Below are 17224 nucleotides of genomic sequence, written 5' to 3'. Positions count from 1 at the left end.
CCAAGATAGCTCTCTGTACAGGCCCTAAGTACAGGCTTTCTGAAATTATATGAGACCAGGTGGTGACTGCTATGCCTCCAAAGATCATGCATAATGTTATCTGTAGAGGCGATAGTGCATGTACTGCATATATGCCACCAAAGAGTGTGACCAATATCTTCCAAAGTGACCACCGAGACACTCCTAAAGCCACCCACAGGGCAGCAGAAGAACATTGCACCAGAATTCAGGGAGTATAGATTCAAGGCAACTCATGGTAGTAAATACTGTGTTCCTGTCGACATGCAAGGCTTCTCTTTTGGTCTCTTGCCTTGACACGCCCATGTCTATGATGAAAAGGGCAGGGCCAATAATCTCCAACATGTGTTTAAAATCATTCTTCCAGCCTTTTCGTGAATAATGCTGTCGTTTGTGATCTCTGAACTTCATGTGTTGAAAATTTAACTCCAGTGCAGAAGTCTTAAAGATGGGCCTCACAGCAGGCATTGGGCAGTGAGGGCTCTACCCTGGCAAGAGGATGATTGTTGTGTTTGAAGAAGTATGTTGAAGGAAATTGCATATACCCTTGCCCTCTCTTGAAGAATTTGTTGCCATGTGGTAATTTATGCTTAAGGTGCTTACAAAACATGAACTGATGATCTTGGACTTCCCAGTCTCCAGAACAATTAGTCAAATAAACTTCTTCTACTTCTCATGTCTTACCCACTCTGTGGTGTTCATCTTAAGCACCATAAAACAGCCCAGAGCATACAGTCCTGAGTTCCCTTCTTATACATTAACCTCTGTTTCAAATAACTACTTTGCCCGAACCCTTGACATTCTTTCTGAATATACCCTTTTCATCACTATGACCTAGTCATTGAACATTTCCCAAGTATTTAAGCTCTGATTCCCTCTACTGTCAGCTCTTTCTGTAGTTCATGTCTTTATTCTTGAATTTTGCTATAGACAGTTAAGAAAACCCACAAAATACCCTGAACACCTTGCTTAGAAATTTCTTTCACCAACTTATGGCCATAGCTCCTATATTGTACTTTTCAGAAAGCCATAATATGTAGATAACAAAGTTCTTTGCCACTCAAAGAAAGGATGGTCTTTTCTCCAGTCCCCAAAAAGATGGTCCTCATTTCTGTCTAAGATTTTGCTAGAGTGGCCTGTGCTGTCCTTATTTCTTCCACTGTCTTCCCATCCTCCCTCCCTTCCTTTCTTCTGTTTTGTTTTTACATCCTGACTGAGGTTTCTTCTCCCTCTTCCTCTTCTCCTCCTAGTCTCCCACTTTCTCTCCCTTCTCATACTCCTCCTCTGTTTCTCTTCAGAAAAGGGCAGGCCTCCCATGTGTATCAGCCAGCTATGGCATGTCAAGTTGCAGTGAGACTATGCACCTCCTCTCCATTAAGGCTGGATGAGACAACCTGGTAAAAGGAAGGAGTTCCAAAAACACATAAGAGAGTCAGAGACAGGCTTGCTCCCACTATTAGGAGTCCCACAAGAAAAGCATATATGCAGAGAGCCTAGGTCAGTCCCATGCAGGTTTCCTGGTTGCTGGTTCGTCTCTGTGATTTCCTATGAGACCAGGTTAGTCGATTCTGTCTCCCACCTTTCTTAACATGACCACTTAGAATAATTTCAAAGAAGACTGAGGCTTTCTCTGAAGCTCTGTTCTTTGGAGCCGTCACTAACATTGTTCTTAGTGCTACATTCACAGTAACAGCAGGAGGCACGTTTTGACATGTGGTTCAGATTCTATCCATCACCCAGTTCCAATGTTGCTTAGGAACTCTCCACTTCTCAGGTACCAATTTCTGTATTAGTCATTTTGTGCTGCTATGACAAAATATCTAAGGCTGGGTGATTACAAAGAATAGACATTTATTTCTCATAGTCCTAGAAGATGGGAAAGTCAAGGTCAGGGTGATAGTCAGTTAGCATTGGGTAGGAGACATCTTTTAACAGCAGCATCAGCCCATGATAGCCCATGTATAAGGCTCAAATGCATTCCTGAGAGTAAAACCTTCAGGACGTAGTTGCCTCTTTCCAAGATTGCGCCTCTTAAAACTGGTACAATGGGTTAGACCTAAATTATAGCAAGGGTGTAGTATTTCCCCTAAGCCCATGTGGTGTGATAAGTAAGTCTGTGCTCAAAACCAGGTCCTTGGCTTTCAAGGTCACCTGCTATGCCATTTTTCTAGTGTTTGGTGACTCAGTGGAGATGAGACTGGATAACCCAGTCTCAGCATCTGAGAAGCCTGGCTATTAATTGCTTCTTCCTTCTTACTGAATTTTTTTTTTTGTCCATCAAGGCTGATATTTTACAAGAGTGAATTCTGAAGTAACACCTGTTTTATTTCTTTGTACTCGTCACAGAAACAAACATCAGTGCAGAATGTTGACTGGTTGCCATATGGCACCCGCAAACTATAACCAGATACCTCTTTTGCCTGTTTTTTTATTAACAACTTTATGCATTTGCGAGTCATAAGGAGCATATTTCTTTTTAGACTTATTTCATTAGCTATTTAATTTCCAAAGAAGTTTATCTTTGCAAAGTAGAACTATTACAAATCAGAGTTCAAGAGACAAAAGATTAATGATGAAGGAACATAATTATTTAAAATGAAATATACTTTACACACACTGTGACCATTGGTCAAAGTCAAGGCTGCTTTGCAAAACCGTAGTCTCTTTTATCAGGACCTTATCATTCTGGAATTACTTTTCACCTGGAAGTAATTCTGATCCTGAAGCTAGGATTCATTACACCACTCCAACCCTTTGGTGAGATCTTATTATTAAGTCAATCCATTTTAAATGCTACTATTCTGATTTTTATGAGTGACAACTGGCATTTCCACACGGTTCAACCTAGTATTTTCAGCCAAGGAAGTAAAACCGAATGCATCGAGTATCTTTTCTAAAACTCTAAACGAAAAAGGAATGCATTTCTTTATGAGCTGATGGGTAACATATGATTAACTGCTCTCCTTGGCTGGCACAATGCTTTGAACCAATAAGTCAAGTGAACGGCATGTCCTGGGTCGCACCACGAAAACCGTGCGATCAGCCAAGTACCTTCATCTGTCGCTGCAACAGTGCCATGTCAGGGAGCAAGGAGACGAGGAAGGAGCAACACGAACACGGGCATGTCCTACACGAGTGTGACAGAATAGGTCATGCCTTGGCAGCGAACTGTGAACTTGATAAAGGTCAAAACCTGGACTTGGCATTCACATCTCACAGAACTCGCTTATCTAGATGTTTCCAAACTGTCTTCCAATGTGTCCTGCTTAGCAAAAGGCAAGTTAGAAAAGAGAAAGAAAGGGAGAAAGAAAGAAAGAAAGAAAGAAAGAAAGAAAGAAAGAAAGACACATACATATACAAGGAACATCTTTTGTTCTACTTGCTTCAGTATGGCCATGCTCTGGGTTTGCCGCTTTGGGTCTATTTGTGAATATATAGAAACTGCACTCAGTGGTTTGCATTCGGTTTGCTAAACAGACATTTCAAGCTGGAGCTCACAAGAGCTGCAGTTGCTTGCACAATATTGGGCCTGCCAATGGCCAGTCATGAATGAGAAAGGAATCAATGGGGTCCTACCCATCCTGGCTACTGATGGATTCTGGGGGAGGAAATCTTATCTTGTTCTTGCTCACTTAGATGGTTAAATGCAGTGGGTCACAAAACAAAAGATGTGAACATGGAAAAAGAACGTGGAAGAAAGAGTAGGAATTGGCAAGGGTGGGTGAGTAACAACAACCAGGATGCATTGTATACATATATAAACTTTTTAAAGAATAAGTTTCATTAAAACAATAACTCTCAACACAAGTCATTAAGTGATAAGAGCGAAAAGAACATGAGAAGCAAATTAGAGGGGACAGAAGTCCTCACGAAAGAGCTGAGAGACAGAGAACAAAAGCAGCTGAAGCCATTACAAGGAACTGATTGAGGACGAGGAGCAGAGGCGGGAAAGCCAAAGATGGCACCTGTGTTCAGTGGCAGATCACATGCCTGGATAAGATGTGTAACATGAAGGTCTGCCAGTTGGGGTTTATGTCCTGCCCAGTCCTCCAGCCGTTTAGTCCCAGAGAAAATCACACAGAGAGTCTAAAATAGGTTATAAACTGAATGGCCCATAAGATCAGGCTTCTTATTAGCTCTTATCACGTATATTAACTCATTATTCTTATCTATGTTAGCCACATGGCTCAGTACCTTTCTCAGCAGGGTAGGTCACATCTTGCTTCTTTGGTAGTCCGGGAAGGACTAGGGAGGAATGGGCTTCCTCCTTCCCAGCATTTTCCTGTTCTCATTGCCCCACGTTTACTTCCTGTCTAGTTGACCTGCCAATACTTCCTGCCTGGCCAATCAGTGTTTATTTAAAACATGATTGACAGAATACAGACAATTATCCCTCACCAAAGATGGCATCTGCAGGCCGTGGACACGAGCTGGAGAGAGTGCTTTGTCAGACAGTAGAGGGTTGCTAGGGCCAAGCAAAGGCCTTCAGGTGTTCCTGGAGGCAACAGAGAACACCTGAACAGAGAGAGTTGAGGACAAGATCACCAGGCTGAAAGGCGTTCTCTTGGTGGTGTGGAGGAGGGATAGCAATGGAGAACCTGAAATCATGACTCTTGGAAACAGATTTCTCAGGAAGAATCAACAAGGGCATTTACACAGAAGTGGGAGGAGACAAAAGAGATAATAAAAAATGATTTTAAGGACTGGCAAGGTGGTTCAGTGGGTAAAGGTGCTTGTTACCAAGCCTGAAGATGGGAGTTAGAACACAGATCCAGTATAAAGGAAGACACACACACACACTTACTTTAAAAAAACAAATTTAAAAAATGACTTTAGCCTTTGAATGTGAGTCCCTACTAGTAGAATACAGAACCCCATGAATCTCACCAAGTTTAAGAAAGAGCAATGAAAGAAACCAAGATCTCTCATGAGAATGATCAGCATATACCAAAGGTTTTGAAGAACAACAGAACTGAGAAATGACCTGAAGACCACAGCAAAGGGTGATCTGGCCCTGTGGCATCCTCTACAGTAGTCTCTGGCCTCATGTACCTATTGCCTTGAAATGAACACAGTTAAAAGGAAGTGTGCTGTAAGGTGGCATACTTTTAAGAATTAGTCCAAAAAAGATTATGGGAAGTCTAATTAGTAACATTTAAATACTGGTTAATGCTGAAATGATAATATTTTTACATGTTGTTCTAAATGCAATATGCCATTATAATTAAATTATCTTTGTCTTCAACCATGGCTGCTGGGAAATATACTCACCGCATTCCTGTTGATATTTCTGATCTAGACATTCTCAATGAACCTCACTCGTATGATCGTGAACATACTCTGTGCTTAAAGGAATTCTCACCCCATTTACATGATCTGAAATCTTTCAAGATATAGTTTGTATTCTGTGAGCTTATTTTAAGATTTTGTGATCAGGTATATTAATTTATTCCAAACTTCACTATTCTATCTTACTGAATATTTTCCTCTTTTTATTTTCCTGCCAACAGATGATGCGGCAGCTGATAGCCGCAGAACTTATTTGCTAGCTGATTATTTAAAGAACACATTTCGAATCAAGTCCTACTCAATGCGGTGGGTGTCAGGTAAGGTCCATGAGATAGAACTGTTATATTTGTATTCATTCTAGTGAGCTTGGGCTGCTGAGTGCTTTGGGCAGTGAGAAGAGACAGTCCTCGCTTTCAAAACTCATGCAGAGTATTTGTTCTTGCTTAGAAGTTAAGGGGGGAGCTGGGCAGTGATGATGCACGCCTTTAAGACCAGCACTCGGGAGGAAGAGGCAGAGTTAGGTGGATCTTTGTGAGTTCAAGGCCAGCCTGGTTTACAGAGTGAGTTCCAGGACAGCCAGAACTACACAGAGAAACTATCTCAGAAATAGCAAAAAATAAAAATAAGAAAAAAAAAAAAGCAAAGGGGCAGACAGGAGCCAACCGAAGTACTTCTTTGTTTTCTGCTGTAAAGAGTTCAATGTGAATTGAAAACTTGACATGAACTATGGACGCTGGACGGGTGTTAGTACAATGTCCTTTGTTTCTGTTTGCCTGGCATAGAGGGTTTCTGTGCCCTGTGTGAGCTTAATTTTTAAACATTTAGCTTAGGGAAGTGTTTGGCAGCAACTTGTAATACTGATCCGGCCATTTTCTCTCTTTAGATTATGAATACCTCTACAAACAAGAAAACAATATCTTGCTAGTCAATGCTGAACATGGAAACAGCTCCATTTTCTTGAAGAACAGTACCTTTGTATGTTTAGTCACACACTTAGTTCATGTCTGGAATTCTGGGGACTGTTTTCATTTCCTTTCAAATCATGAGGACTCATTTCTCACCCTGTCGGACTCTGCGACATATGGTCCCGTGGATCCTCTTCTCCTTCTTGAAATGCTCCCCGTCTTGGCTACTTTTTAGTCTCCTTTGGTGATTCCTCCTCTGCCTGTGTGTTTGAATGTAAGTGTTCCTCGGGCTTTGCCTTTCCTCACCTTGGGTGCGCGGCATGTACTTCCTGGCACTGCTGTTTCTCCTCCGGGCTTGATTCTCTTATGTACCTTAACACTAACGTCCCAAGACTGAGACTTCACTTTCCCTGACCCTGCTAGACCCTCCACAGCCCCTGTGTGCCTATTAAAGTCAGCATCCCAAGCTAGGCCAGTTTTCTTCCTGTCAGTATCCTAGTGTCTCAAGCCATCATGTTCTTGCTCAATTCCTGTCTTGTAAATAATCACTCGAAGTTTCCCAAGTCACTTCGACTGAAAACTTTATAGTCTTTAACTTTCCCACCATCTTCTATAATTAGCTACGCAACACTATGGAGTCCCTCTGCATGCCAACTATCCCACAGATTTCTATTCTTCCTGTGACTTTGTCGCTGGTCTGGAGATCAGACTGCTACCATCCCCCCTGTTTTCCTTCTGATCTCCTCCACATGCCACCAGGGTGTCCCGTGACAAATAAACAAAGTAGATATGGCACAGTCACCTCCACATACCAAAAATCTTTAGTTTGTAGTGCATGACCTATGTTTTTGTGACTTAATGTCCTTCCTCCTTCCGCCATGTTGGCACAGCCAAGCTGTATTATGATTACACGCAACCCTCTAACACACTCTAGAGATGAGCCTTCTCCCTCATGCTGTCCCTCTGTCCATGCTGCCCATCCTGTTCACAGAGTCCTGTCTGTGTCCCTGAACCATACCCCCCTCAGCCAGTCCTTCCCTTTCTGGCTTTCTAGCTCTCATTGCTGTCCCCCTAACCCCACTGCCATCTGTGTGGGTGACTGTGCTATCCCATCGTCACTGGACATTCTCAAGGCACAGTCCCTTTACGCAGGGCTCCCTCTACCTAGAGAATGACCAGGGAAGGCATCCAAGCCATTCAGTTTCCTTTCTTTTCCTTGACCAACAGGAAAGCTTTGGAGATTCTATCAGTGATTATTCAGTGTCGCCTGACGGACGGTTCGTCCTCTTAGAATACAACTATGTGAAGGTAAAGAAAATTCTTTGCTTATGAGATATCTTAAAATGAATACATTGTTTTATAATTGACTTCAACTATATGCCTATTTAAGGATAACTGACAGAAAAACCCATTCAGTCTGTATCTAATATGTTATTTATAAATGACAAATCTACCGAGTATCTTCAAAGGAATGTACCTTAATGATTTCAAGTACTAAAAGGCATAATTAATACATTAGGAGGGCAAACAATGTAGCTTAATAAAATTTATCATAGGAATTGATATGATTTTAAAGTAACTTTATGTATCTGACTTGTACACACAGTATCAGGTCCCATGTCCCCCTCTTTTCAGTGTATGTATATATAGTATGACCTTCAGTAAGTACTTGTTTTAAAGATGTTAACATCCCATCTAACCAAGGAGACTCTGCACAAGACACCGACAACATCCCAACCTTATTCAAGCCAGTCTTGAGTGAACAAAAAAATCACACAAGTCCTACTGAGAACGTCCAGCTCCTCCCAGTCACCGATGGAAAGTAGAGTTCTCAGGCATTTGAAAAGATTATCATTAAGTCACGCATCCTCTCCATGGTCATCCAGCTGAGCTTTTTGGATTATTTTGCAGTTGATAACAGCTGTCAAGAACAGGGAGTTTTAAAGTGGGGAGGAAGGACCGAAAACCTCTAGAGATACTCTATACCAAAAAACAGAATACAAAGGTGGTGATTCCTACCCTTGACTTTTTTTCCTGGGATAAATAGAGTTGAGTGGCCTTATCTCACAGACCAAGCATGCTGGACTCTGGCCAAGTCAGCACTCCCTCCTCTGTTTGCCATCTCAGGATGGTGTCGCCCAGTCATAGTGTTTACCTTGGATCCAGACCGCGTGGGATCTATTTCCTGCTTAGGGAGACTCCATGTTCTGCTAAACCCATCACCTCTAAGCAAATCAGATGCCCGCATCGCTTCTCCATGGCTGCTCTCAGTTTATGTGGTGGTGTGCCTAACTCGGTGCTTTTTATTTAAATGCCTTAATCAAACTCACTTGTGAAAAATTTGAAAGTCCTGGTGTCTTCCTTTATTCTTGCCTCCAATCAACTCAAGCTTCTGGGATTAACTTGTTCATGGTGTAGATTATTCCAACGAGAGCTGCAAACTGATGGATGACAGTTATGAATGTTAAAAGCTAATGCGTGAAGGTAAAACAGAAGTAGGATGATAAAAACACTTCAGGGTACTGTTTAGCCTGCATTGACAAGTGTGATGCCGTACACTATGAGATGTAGCTCCCTGGCTGGGCACAGACACCAGCATTAGTGATGTGTGTTTTCATCACTGGTGTTTTCCATTTCATTGTGTTTTTTAGATCCTTCTATCCACTCAGGCAGTCGTCAGTGTGTTTCTGTTACATTGTAACTTAGTTTATGCTGTACCTATGCTAACCTGTATCCTCCAATGACATCCCTTACACCAAACAAGAGCAGCGTGCATAGCACAGCAGGGCCTTTGTGTGTGGACCTCAGTCTTCCATCTGGAGCATCCCGTTCCACACACATCATGTCTGACCAGCATTCCTTTTCCCTACTTCGCTTCAGAGTCACATGACTCTGCTTTTTTCTCAAGCGTCAGTTGCCTGCCCATCCAAGAACCAAAGTACTTGCTATTGCTTTCTGATGGAGTCTTTTTCCCCCAGAATCCTTCAGTTTTCTGTCTTTATTAGCTCCTTTCCAGGCTGTTTCTGATCACTTTAGTATGGCTTCCCATCATTCCAGCTACCCCATACCCCCACATCACTCCATCTCGTTACCCTCTTTCATTTTCTTCCTAACATTTGTGCCATTTTGCTATTTCTTTGCTTATTTATTGCCTTCCATAGTTCTTGCCAGTTTTCCCATTTTTTTAAGGCTCTACCATATTTCCAGTCCCTAGGACTGAACCACATAGTAGATGTTCAAGAAATATATATTAGGTGAATGCATGCTTCATTGCCAAACACTGAATTCTCAGGTAGCTGCAAACAGGGGACTGTGTCTTCCCTTTTTTCTTCTTTTTCTTTTTTTACTTCTGAGAGTATCCAATAGAATTTGAGAACAATAGCATTGACAGCTTGACAAACACCTTCACACACAAAAAGAAAGTGCTAATTTTATTGCATTTTCTTAGCCATGCATGGTCCAGTGTATTTTCACATCCTGCTCCATCATATCTTCAATCACTGTTTCTAAGTTGCAAATAAAGGCAAATGAGCAACTGAATGTATGAGCGAGTGAATAGGTGTCCTGCCATCTGTGTGGATGCTCCCCTGGCATCTCTCCTCACTGCCACACCCTCTGGAGACAGAGTTGTGCTCCCTATTGCGCTCTGACCCTGCCTCATAGCCTGCCATGGTTGCTTTTGTCATCTGGTTTTCTTCAAAGACTAAAACAAGTTTAGAAAGCAGCTTGTCTGACCTTACACAGTGGGAACTTTGGATTCCAGGGTAGGAGATGCTGGAGCTTAGGACCTTAAACATGGCCTTTCTTATCTGTGCATTTTAGCTTCTGCTTTAGGGAAGTCTTTCTCCCATTCTCCATAGCCATCATCCACTAAGAACCCAGCTTAAGTATCCTCTTTCCCACCGGCTTGATCCAGAGCCAAATTAGAATTGCACATTTTTTTGCCTGCCTCCATCACTGCTCTTGGTACATCTTACTGGGATTTCTTTATTACAGTGCATGTTCTCATGTTCCTTGCTCGGTTAGGATCCCTTTAGTGGGAGCAGTATCTGGTAGGTGAACACAACTGTGTTTATAGACTAAGTAGATTGATAAACCGACTTCATTTTATACTTCCTGAGAAAGATTTTGTCATGATCTTGAGGTAATCTCAGTCTTTCTTAGTATTTCTAGACTTTACCACACCTTTTGGCTTTGGGAAATATTATGTTTGAGGTTGCCAAGAAACAAGCATAGGGTGTGTTGAAATAATCCAGGATTCAGGAAAGGAATGTATGACTTACAAAAAATGGGAATTTAATAAATAGGTGTTGAAATGAGGGCGTAGGAGAGTGAGAAGTGATACGTGGTCAGGTTAGGAGGCCTGGCCTGGCTGCATCTCAGCGCTGCTGCCAGGTAGCCAATTTCCTCCTTATTGACAGAGCCTGAATTGTATTGGAGTTTGGTTTCTGAAATAGTACTGCAAGGTGTGTACCACAGTTTAGCTATCTAATAAGACTCACTTTATTATACATGCAACTACTAGATAATACAAAGGCACACACAAGGAATTTCAGAAGTATCTTTAATTTTATCCACAAACACATATAGCTGCAGTTTCTCACAAATGTGAGGGTGTCCTTATACATATCACAGATCTATCCCGTACCTGTTTTTGCTTAGTTTCCTAAAGCCTAGCATATTTCTCTCTGTATCTTCTATTAATTCATATAATGTTATGAAAATATACAGGGTTCCTTTCCAGTTACTGCTTGCTCTATAGAAATGGAATGTGAGATCATAGTGCTCCTCTTTCCAAGTCATAGCTCTACATCCTGCCTCCTGGTCCTTTCCTAGTCTTCTCTATAAACATCCTGTACTGGAGAAGATCCATTTGTAGCAATGCAGGTGCCGATACTGATGCATTGGTATTAACTCAAGCCTGCGGTTCTCCATTGAAGTCCTTTGTAAATTGTGACAGGGTATAGTATGGATCCAGCACCGAGGAGTTCTGGAGATGAGTGGTCTCACTGTGACCATGGGCTTTGCCTATTCTGCCCTCCCCAGCACCACGCATTACTGTTTCTATAGTTTTGCCTTTTCTAGAAAGTCACACTGTTAATTCAGTATGTAAACTTTCCGATTGCTTGATAGTTTTTTTTTAAAACCACTAAATGGTATTCTATTGCATTCTATAATCACAGTCTGTTAATCTATTCACCCATAATTGAAAGACACTTTAGATGCTTCCAAGTTTGGACAATTCTGAATAAAGTTTCTGTAAACATTTCTATGTAGGTTTTAAACATTAAGGAATTTGCTGTAAAATCATTTGGATTTGGGATTTTCTTTACTTTTACTGATTGATTCCATATGTTTATTAGATGTAGGACTATATCAAAGAAATTTCCTTGTTTCTACTTTTTATGACTTATTGAAAAATTGTTCATAATGGTCTCTCAACCTTTTAATGATTGCAAGGTCTGTTGTGATGTCTCATTTTCATTTCTGATAGCGATTTCTTGTTTTTCTGGTATGTTAACCATTGTCAAAGTTTTAACTGTCTTATAGACCCAACATTTGATTATGTTGAGTTTCCCCACTGTGTGCATCTGTTTCAGACTAGCCTTTATTCTTTCTTTTAGCTACCTTGGATTTAGTTTGCTTTTCATTTTCAGCTGCTTGGCTGTTTAAAATTGAAGACACACATGTGTTAATCTTAAAATCTATTTACAGATAGCTTTAAAATTACAACGCTGGATAGTTTCATTATCACTGCACAAAGCATTAAGGATGCCTCCTTGTCCCCACCACTGACAGAATCAAAAATCTAAATATTTTAGAAGCCACGTGGGTGACAGGTGAAAATGTGAGTTTTTCTGAACAGACATTCTTACCGTACTATGCTCAGAATAATATCCCTCAATATCAAAACTGACATTGTGGTTCACAGAGATCCTGCAAAAGGCCCGTGGAGGAGGTGATGCAAAAGTGAATAAACTCTTCCTGACATTTTACTCGATGATTTCAAGATATTTTCAATTCTGAAATTCTAAGAATTTAAGGGATGATAATGTGTGTTGAAATTTGAACTTTATTCAATAGCCTCTTATCATCTTGAGCCAATGGCCGACCTGTCAGTATCACAGAAGACTGAGATGTCTGTTTTGTTTTCTGTTGCAGCAATGGAGGCACTCCTACACAGCTTCATACAGCGTTTATGACTTGGAGAAAAGGTCAGTGAGTTCTCCCAACAAGACTTGAAGGCTTTTCTGATATAATTTTAAAGGATCTCTCACAGGGAGTTATTCTTTGGGCATTATATCCTCCTATCTTTTCTCCAGACAGCTGATCACAGAAGAGAAGATTCCAAATAACACACAGTGGATCACATGGTCACCAAAAGGTCATAAATTGGTTAGTACATTTCTCCTGTTGTGATAAAAATGTTGGCTGGTACTACTCAGCCTGGTATAAAGTAAACACTTTGAAAGCTCACTCATTCATTATATTAGAAATATAGTATCATTACTCAGAACATTTTATTAGCACAACAAAATAGAATTATTAAAAGTTCTAGGTTTCTTTTATAGAGTTGTTTTTTCCACTAGCAAAAAAAAAAATGTTTATTAAACTCTTTTGTTCCCCTTGTGCTTGGATATTTTTGAGCCTCTCTTCAAAATCATTGTCAATATATCTCCTGTTCTATGGTCCTAGAGGAATGTTTGAAGCCGAAAGGAATTTGAATAGCAAGATGGGGCGTTTTCTGTAGCCACACTGCCCTCTCTAAGAATGCAGCTACATTCCCTCTAACATCCTAAGCAAGAAGCGCAAACATAAATCATCTCGTGAAGGCTGTGCTGGGTCTTCACGTAAACTTTACTATCTACATAGTGGCAGCTGCAAGCCTCCTTGCTCACCGCGTTAGGAGCTTTTTAGTTATTATTTCAAGATTATAGAATGCGTGCCTAGAATTTAGGAACGAGGTTTCTACTTAAATAGACTCTCTGTGGTTATCCTCTTATTTCCATAGTAGTCCAAGAATCCAAGATAAGACATACTGTAATGCGATTACTGATACCAATATGTTTTATCGTCTTTTTAGGCATATGTTTGGAAGAATGATATCTACGTTAAAATTGAGCCAAACTCACCTAGTCAGAGGATCACAACGTCAGGAAGCGAAGATGCAATATATAATGGGATAACTGACTGGGTTTATGAAGGTAGACACTAAATCTTTAATCAGAAAGTTTACAACTTCGACTACTTCAACACTGATATACTGAAAACTGGGGGCGTTTCAGTAACATTCTAAATAAGTTGTGCACTTAAACATATCGTGGGATCTCTTTGGGACCTCACAGTGACACAGAACACCGAACTGTTCCTAGTGCTCGGCCCCCATTGTCTCACAATACCCCTCTTGTCTTGGTGTTCTACCACAAAGGGCCTTTCTGTGTTGCTCGGCTAGCTTTACCAGGGCCTAACAGCATCCAGATTAACATCCAATGTTTCTCCAAGGAGGCCTGCCTCACCCAGCAGCTTCCAAGGAAAGTGAAATTTTCCACAATATTAAAAAGGAGATAACTATTGTCTGCAGTGAAATCTTCCACAATATTAAAAAAGAGATAAATATTGTCGGCAGTTGTCAAATAGAAGGAAAGAAGAAATTGCTTGTTTTTGAAAAGATTTGTGTTCATTCAGACTAACCTGGTACAAATCATGACTTCCTGTTTTTAAAGAAAGCAAAAATAATTTGATTTGGAAAGTTAAGTAAAAAAAAAAAACTTAAAAAGGAATATTCTGTCTTTCAGGATAAAGAGATTTAGGAACTATTAAGAAAGCATTTTCCATGTATTGGTTGCCAAGATAAAGGCCATTTTGGGGCCGTTCCAAATAATTCACAAGCGTGCCTCATATTTGCTGGAAAGCCTCATCTTTATTTCATCCTGTTATTTCTTCTTCAAAGTTAAAACATAGTTTAGCTCCGTGCTTTCCCCTTGATTCCTACTCAGCCAGAATCAAGTTAATTTAATGAATAACACAGGACAACAAACAGAAATAAGGTCAAGAGAAAGACATGTTTGCATTGCTCAGGAGTAAGTGTCTGATTAAAAACCACAATGCAATGATGATAAGTTCTTTAAGTGGTAGACAGCCTACCACTGAGGGTCTTCCAGGGCCTTCAACATGGAGCAGACACTGCCTCCTTTCCAGCCTGTGGTTCTTCTTAGAAACAGCTGGGTGTCGCTGAGGTAAGAATCTAACCAACTCAGCCCATCTTCTCTCGGTAATTGTGACTGGAGGATTTCATCTGACGTGTTCACAGCTGAATCACTGGGTGCAGAACAATGGCCTCCCGGCCTCCAAAAGGCCCTTCCTTTCACTACATTGTTAATTAGAGAAAAATACTCTCTGCCTCACAAATAAGTACTCATTTAAAAGTGGCCCCAATTATACCTCTTCCAGTGTTTGAAAGTGATTTAAAAACTAGAGCCATACCCTAGTTACAGCGTTGTATAACCTTGCAGGTGTGTTGTGGATGAAAACCAGTAGACAAATGTTCTAAGGAATGAGATATGAACTCAGCATACAAAGGATTTCTGATGGGGAAAGTTTTGAGTTAGAGGCCTAAGGCTCAAGTTCTAGTAAAACATTTCACTTAATTTACCTCAGTTTTCCTCTCTATAAAAGGGCTTATGAGCAGATTCTTTTAGGAATCTCTGAAGACCAAGTTGGATGTGTTTATAAAATCCAAATCACTACATAAATGTAACTCGGTGATTCGGGTTTGAAACCCTCAAAGGGAGAGAAGGCTGCCACACCAAGGGCTAGGGTTTCTGAAATGAAAACTGCTGAAAACGAGACAGGTGTGAGCTGTTTAATAAATACAAGATGGCAGGCATGCTCCCAATCCTGACAGGTCAATTCGTGGTTCTGTTAATAGCTATGCGATTTAAGGTGATTTCTTTAAAATTCTTTTTAGCCCTGTTTTGTTCTCATCAATTGTAAAGTGGGTTATAACGATGAGTGCCTGGTATAATAAATGCCAACCATTATCAATTCCTGGCACGTGGCACTCATCAAATGTCAGCTACTCATAAAGACAATTGTTACATTTCATTACCGCTACTCTTCTCCGTTCTGCAGTTGCTATTGCGGTTACTGAAAATGTATTTCCCAGGGGACTGGAGCAATAGCTCAGCGGTTTTTGTTTTTGTTTGTTTGTTTGACTTTTGCAAAGGACTAAAGTTCCATTCCCAGCACTTACCCATGCTAGCTTGCAACTGGCTGTCACTCTAGTTCTTTCAGGGATCGGCACCTCTTTTCCTTAGCCACCTTCACTCATGTGTGTGCGCATGCATGCATACGCGCACTTGTGTGTGTGTGTGTGTGTGTGTGTATACACTGTATATATATATATATATATATATATATATATATATATACCCACATACATACATATACCCTCATACACATAACTTAAAACAAAAATAAATATATTTTCCAGCTACATGCAATGAGGTTTTAGTTATTCAAAAACTAATTGGCATACATAATTTCCTAATCCTAAAATTCTAGGATGTATGTTTTGATTTTTTTTTTTTTAATTTACACGGTGACGTGATAAGTGGGTTGGGACTTTCCACTGTCTACCTGTATGTTTATCGGTTTGCTATCATTGTAACAAAATGCACATTTTGTTATATTTTAAAGAAGTGAAAGTTCATTTTGACTCCTGGTTTTGGAGACTCGGTTCATGTTCACTTGGCCACGGGCCACGTTGCTTTACTTCTGTCTCAGTGCGGTACACCTTGGCAGGAGTGGGTAGCAGAAGGGTTTCTTCACTCCATGGAGACAAGGAAGCAATGAAAGAGGAAGGGCCTGAGATCCCAATATCCTTGTCATGGTCACCACCCCAACGATCATAGACCATCTCAAGAGGATCCAGCCATCCAAATCATCACCACCTTCCAGATTGGAGATCCATACTAAGACACGGGACTCTGGAGGGAGTCCTGATGCACGCCAAAGAATCTGACTCTTCAGTTGCCTATGGGTGACAAAGACTTGGGCATTTTAAGAGCCTGAGTCAAATGTCCCACGGATAGGTCTCATTGTAATCATCAGGAGGAATTGCCTTTATCAGAGATTGAGATGAGTCCAACAATATCCCTGAGAGCTGTGCCTTTCCTTCAATTGCCTCTATCATTTATCCTCTTCTCTCTCTATTAGGGAGTGGGCTAAGGCAGGGAGCTTTCAGTTTCAAGGCTGGGCAAAAGAGATGTTTCTCTGTAGGGGTCTGTGGAGCACTCTCCATTCTAAACCCATCCTTTCCACACCTTATTTGTGCCAGAGTAGCAAACTCTGGGCACCATATTGGTTTGATAGCCTAGAGTTCTGCAGCACCCACCAGTACCTCATGGACTCAGTAGAAACTCAGCCCAGTGAGGGAGAGCATGCTGGCGTGTTGACTGAAAATTAGAAAGGAAAATCAGCCTCCTGTGCGAAATTTACTTTGGGTATGTTTTGAGGCATAAATTTAGAGGATTATAAGATAAAGAAAAAAATATAGAGCGTTTATCCAATACTGCATACTAAAATATTCTAAAATGGTCCAATGGGTGACTTATTTTTACGATCTAGATGCATTCTTGGAGGTCTTATTTTTATTCATTTGTATTACTTTGATTTTGGAATCTCAGCAAACACGAAATGGTTCATTAGTTGAACTCTTCTGTAATTACTAAAGCTAATGAGAACAATATTTTGAATGCCAAAGCCAATTTATCAGCTTTCTTGTAACAGAACAATTTATGTCTTTTTTTCAGAGGAAGTCTTCGGTGCCTACTCCGCACTGTGGTGGTCTCCAGACAGCACTTTCTTAGCATATGCTCAGTTTAATGACACCGAAGTCCCACACATTGAATACTCCTTCTATTCTGATGAGTCATTGCAGTACCCTAGGACTGTGTGGATTCCCTATCCGAAGGTCTGTGCCCCCTTCCGGGTACTGGTTCTGTGATTTG

At 40.8% G+C, this 17224-nt stretch overlaps 1 protein-coding gene across 1 annotated transcript in view; it reads left to right on the top strand.

The window, feature by feature from the left end:
- Dpp4 (dipeptidyl peptidase 4) overlaps positions 1 to 17224 on the top strand; it is a 76662-nt gene that overhangs the window by 16798 nt on the left and 42640 nt on the right. The window contains exons 3-9 of the mRNA XM_041631604.1: positions 5529 to 5624; positions 6191 to 6282; positions 7440 to 7520; positions 12375 to 12427; positions 12536 to 12608; positions 13297 to 13417; positions 17027 to 17187. Coding sequence (XP_041487538.1) covers positions 5529 to 5624; positions 6191 to 6282; positions 7440 to 7520; positions 12375 to 12427; positions 12536 to 12608; positions 13297 to 13417; positions 17027 to 17187 — 677 coding nt within the window. The remainder of the gene's footprint in view (positions 1 to 5528; positions 5625 to 6190; positions 6283 to 7439; positions 7521 to 12374; positions 12428 to 12535; positions 12609 to 13296; positions 13418 to 17026; positions 17188 to 17224) is intronic.

The sequence above is a fragment of the Microtus oregoni genome, unplaced genomic scaffold, assembly GCF_018167655.1.
Source record: "Microtus oregoni isolate MIOR12 unplaced genomic scaffold, Mior012 000037F_ref0000500, whole genome shotgun sequence".
NCBI classification, from domain to species: domain Eukaryota; kingdom Metazoa; phylum Chordata; class Mammalia; order Rodentia; family Cricetidae; genus Microtus; species Microtus oregoni.
This window is presented reverse-complemented; position numbering and strand designations above follow the sequence as displayed.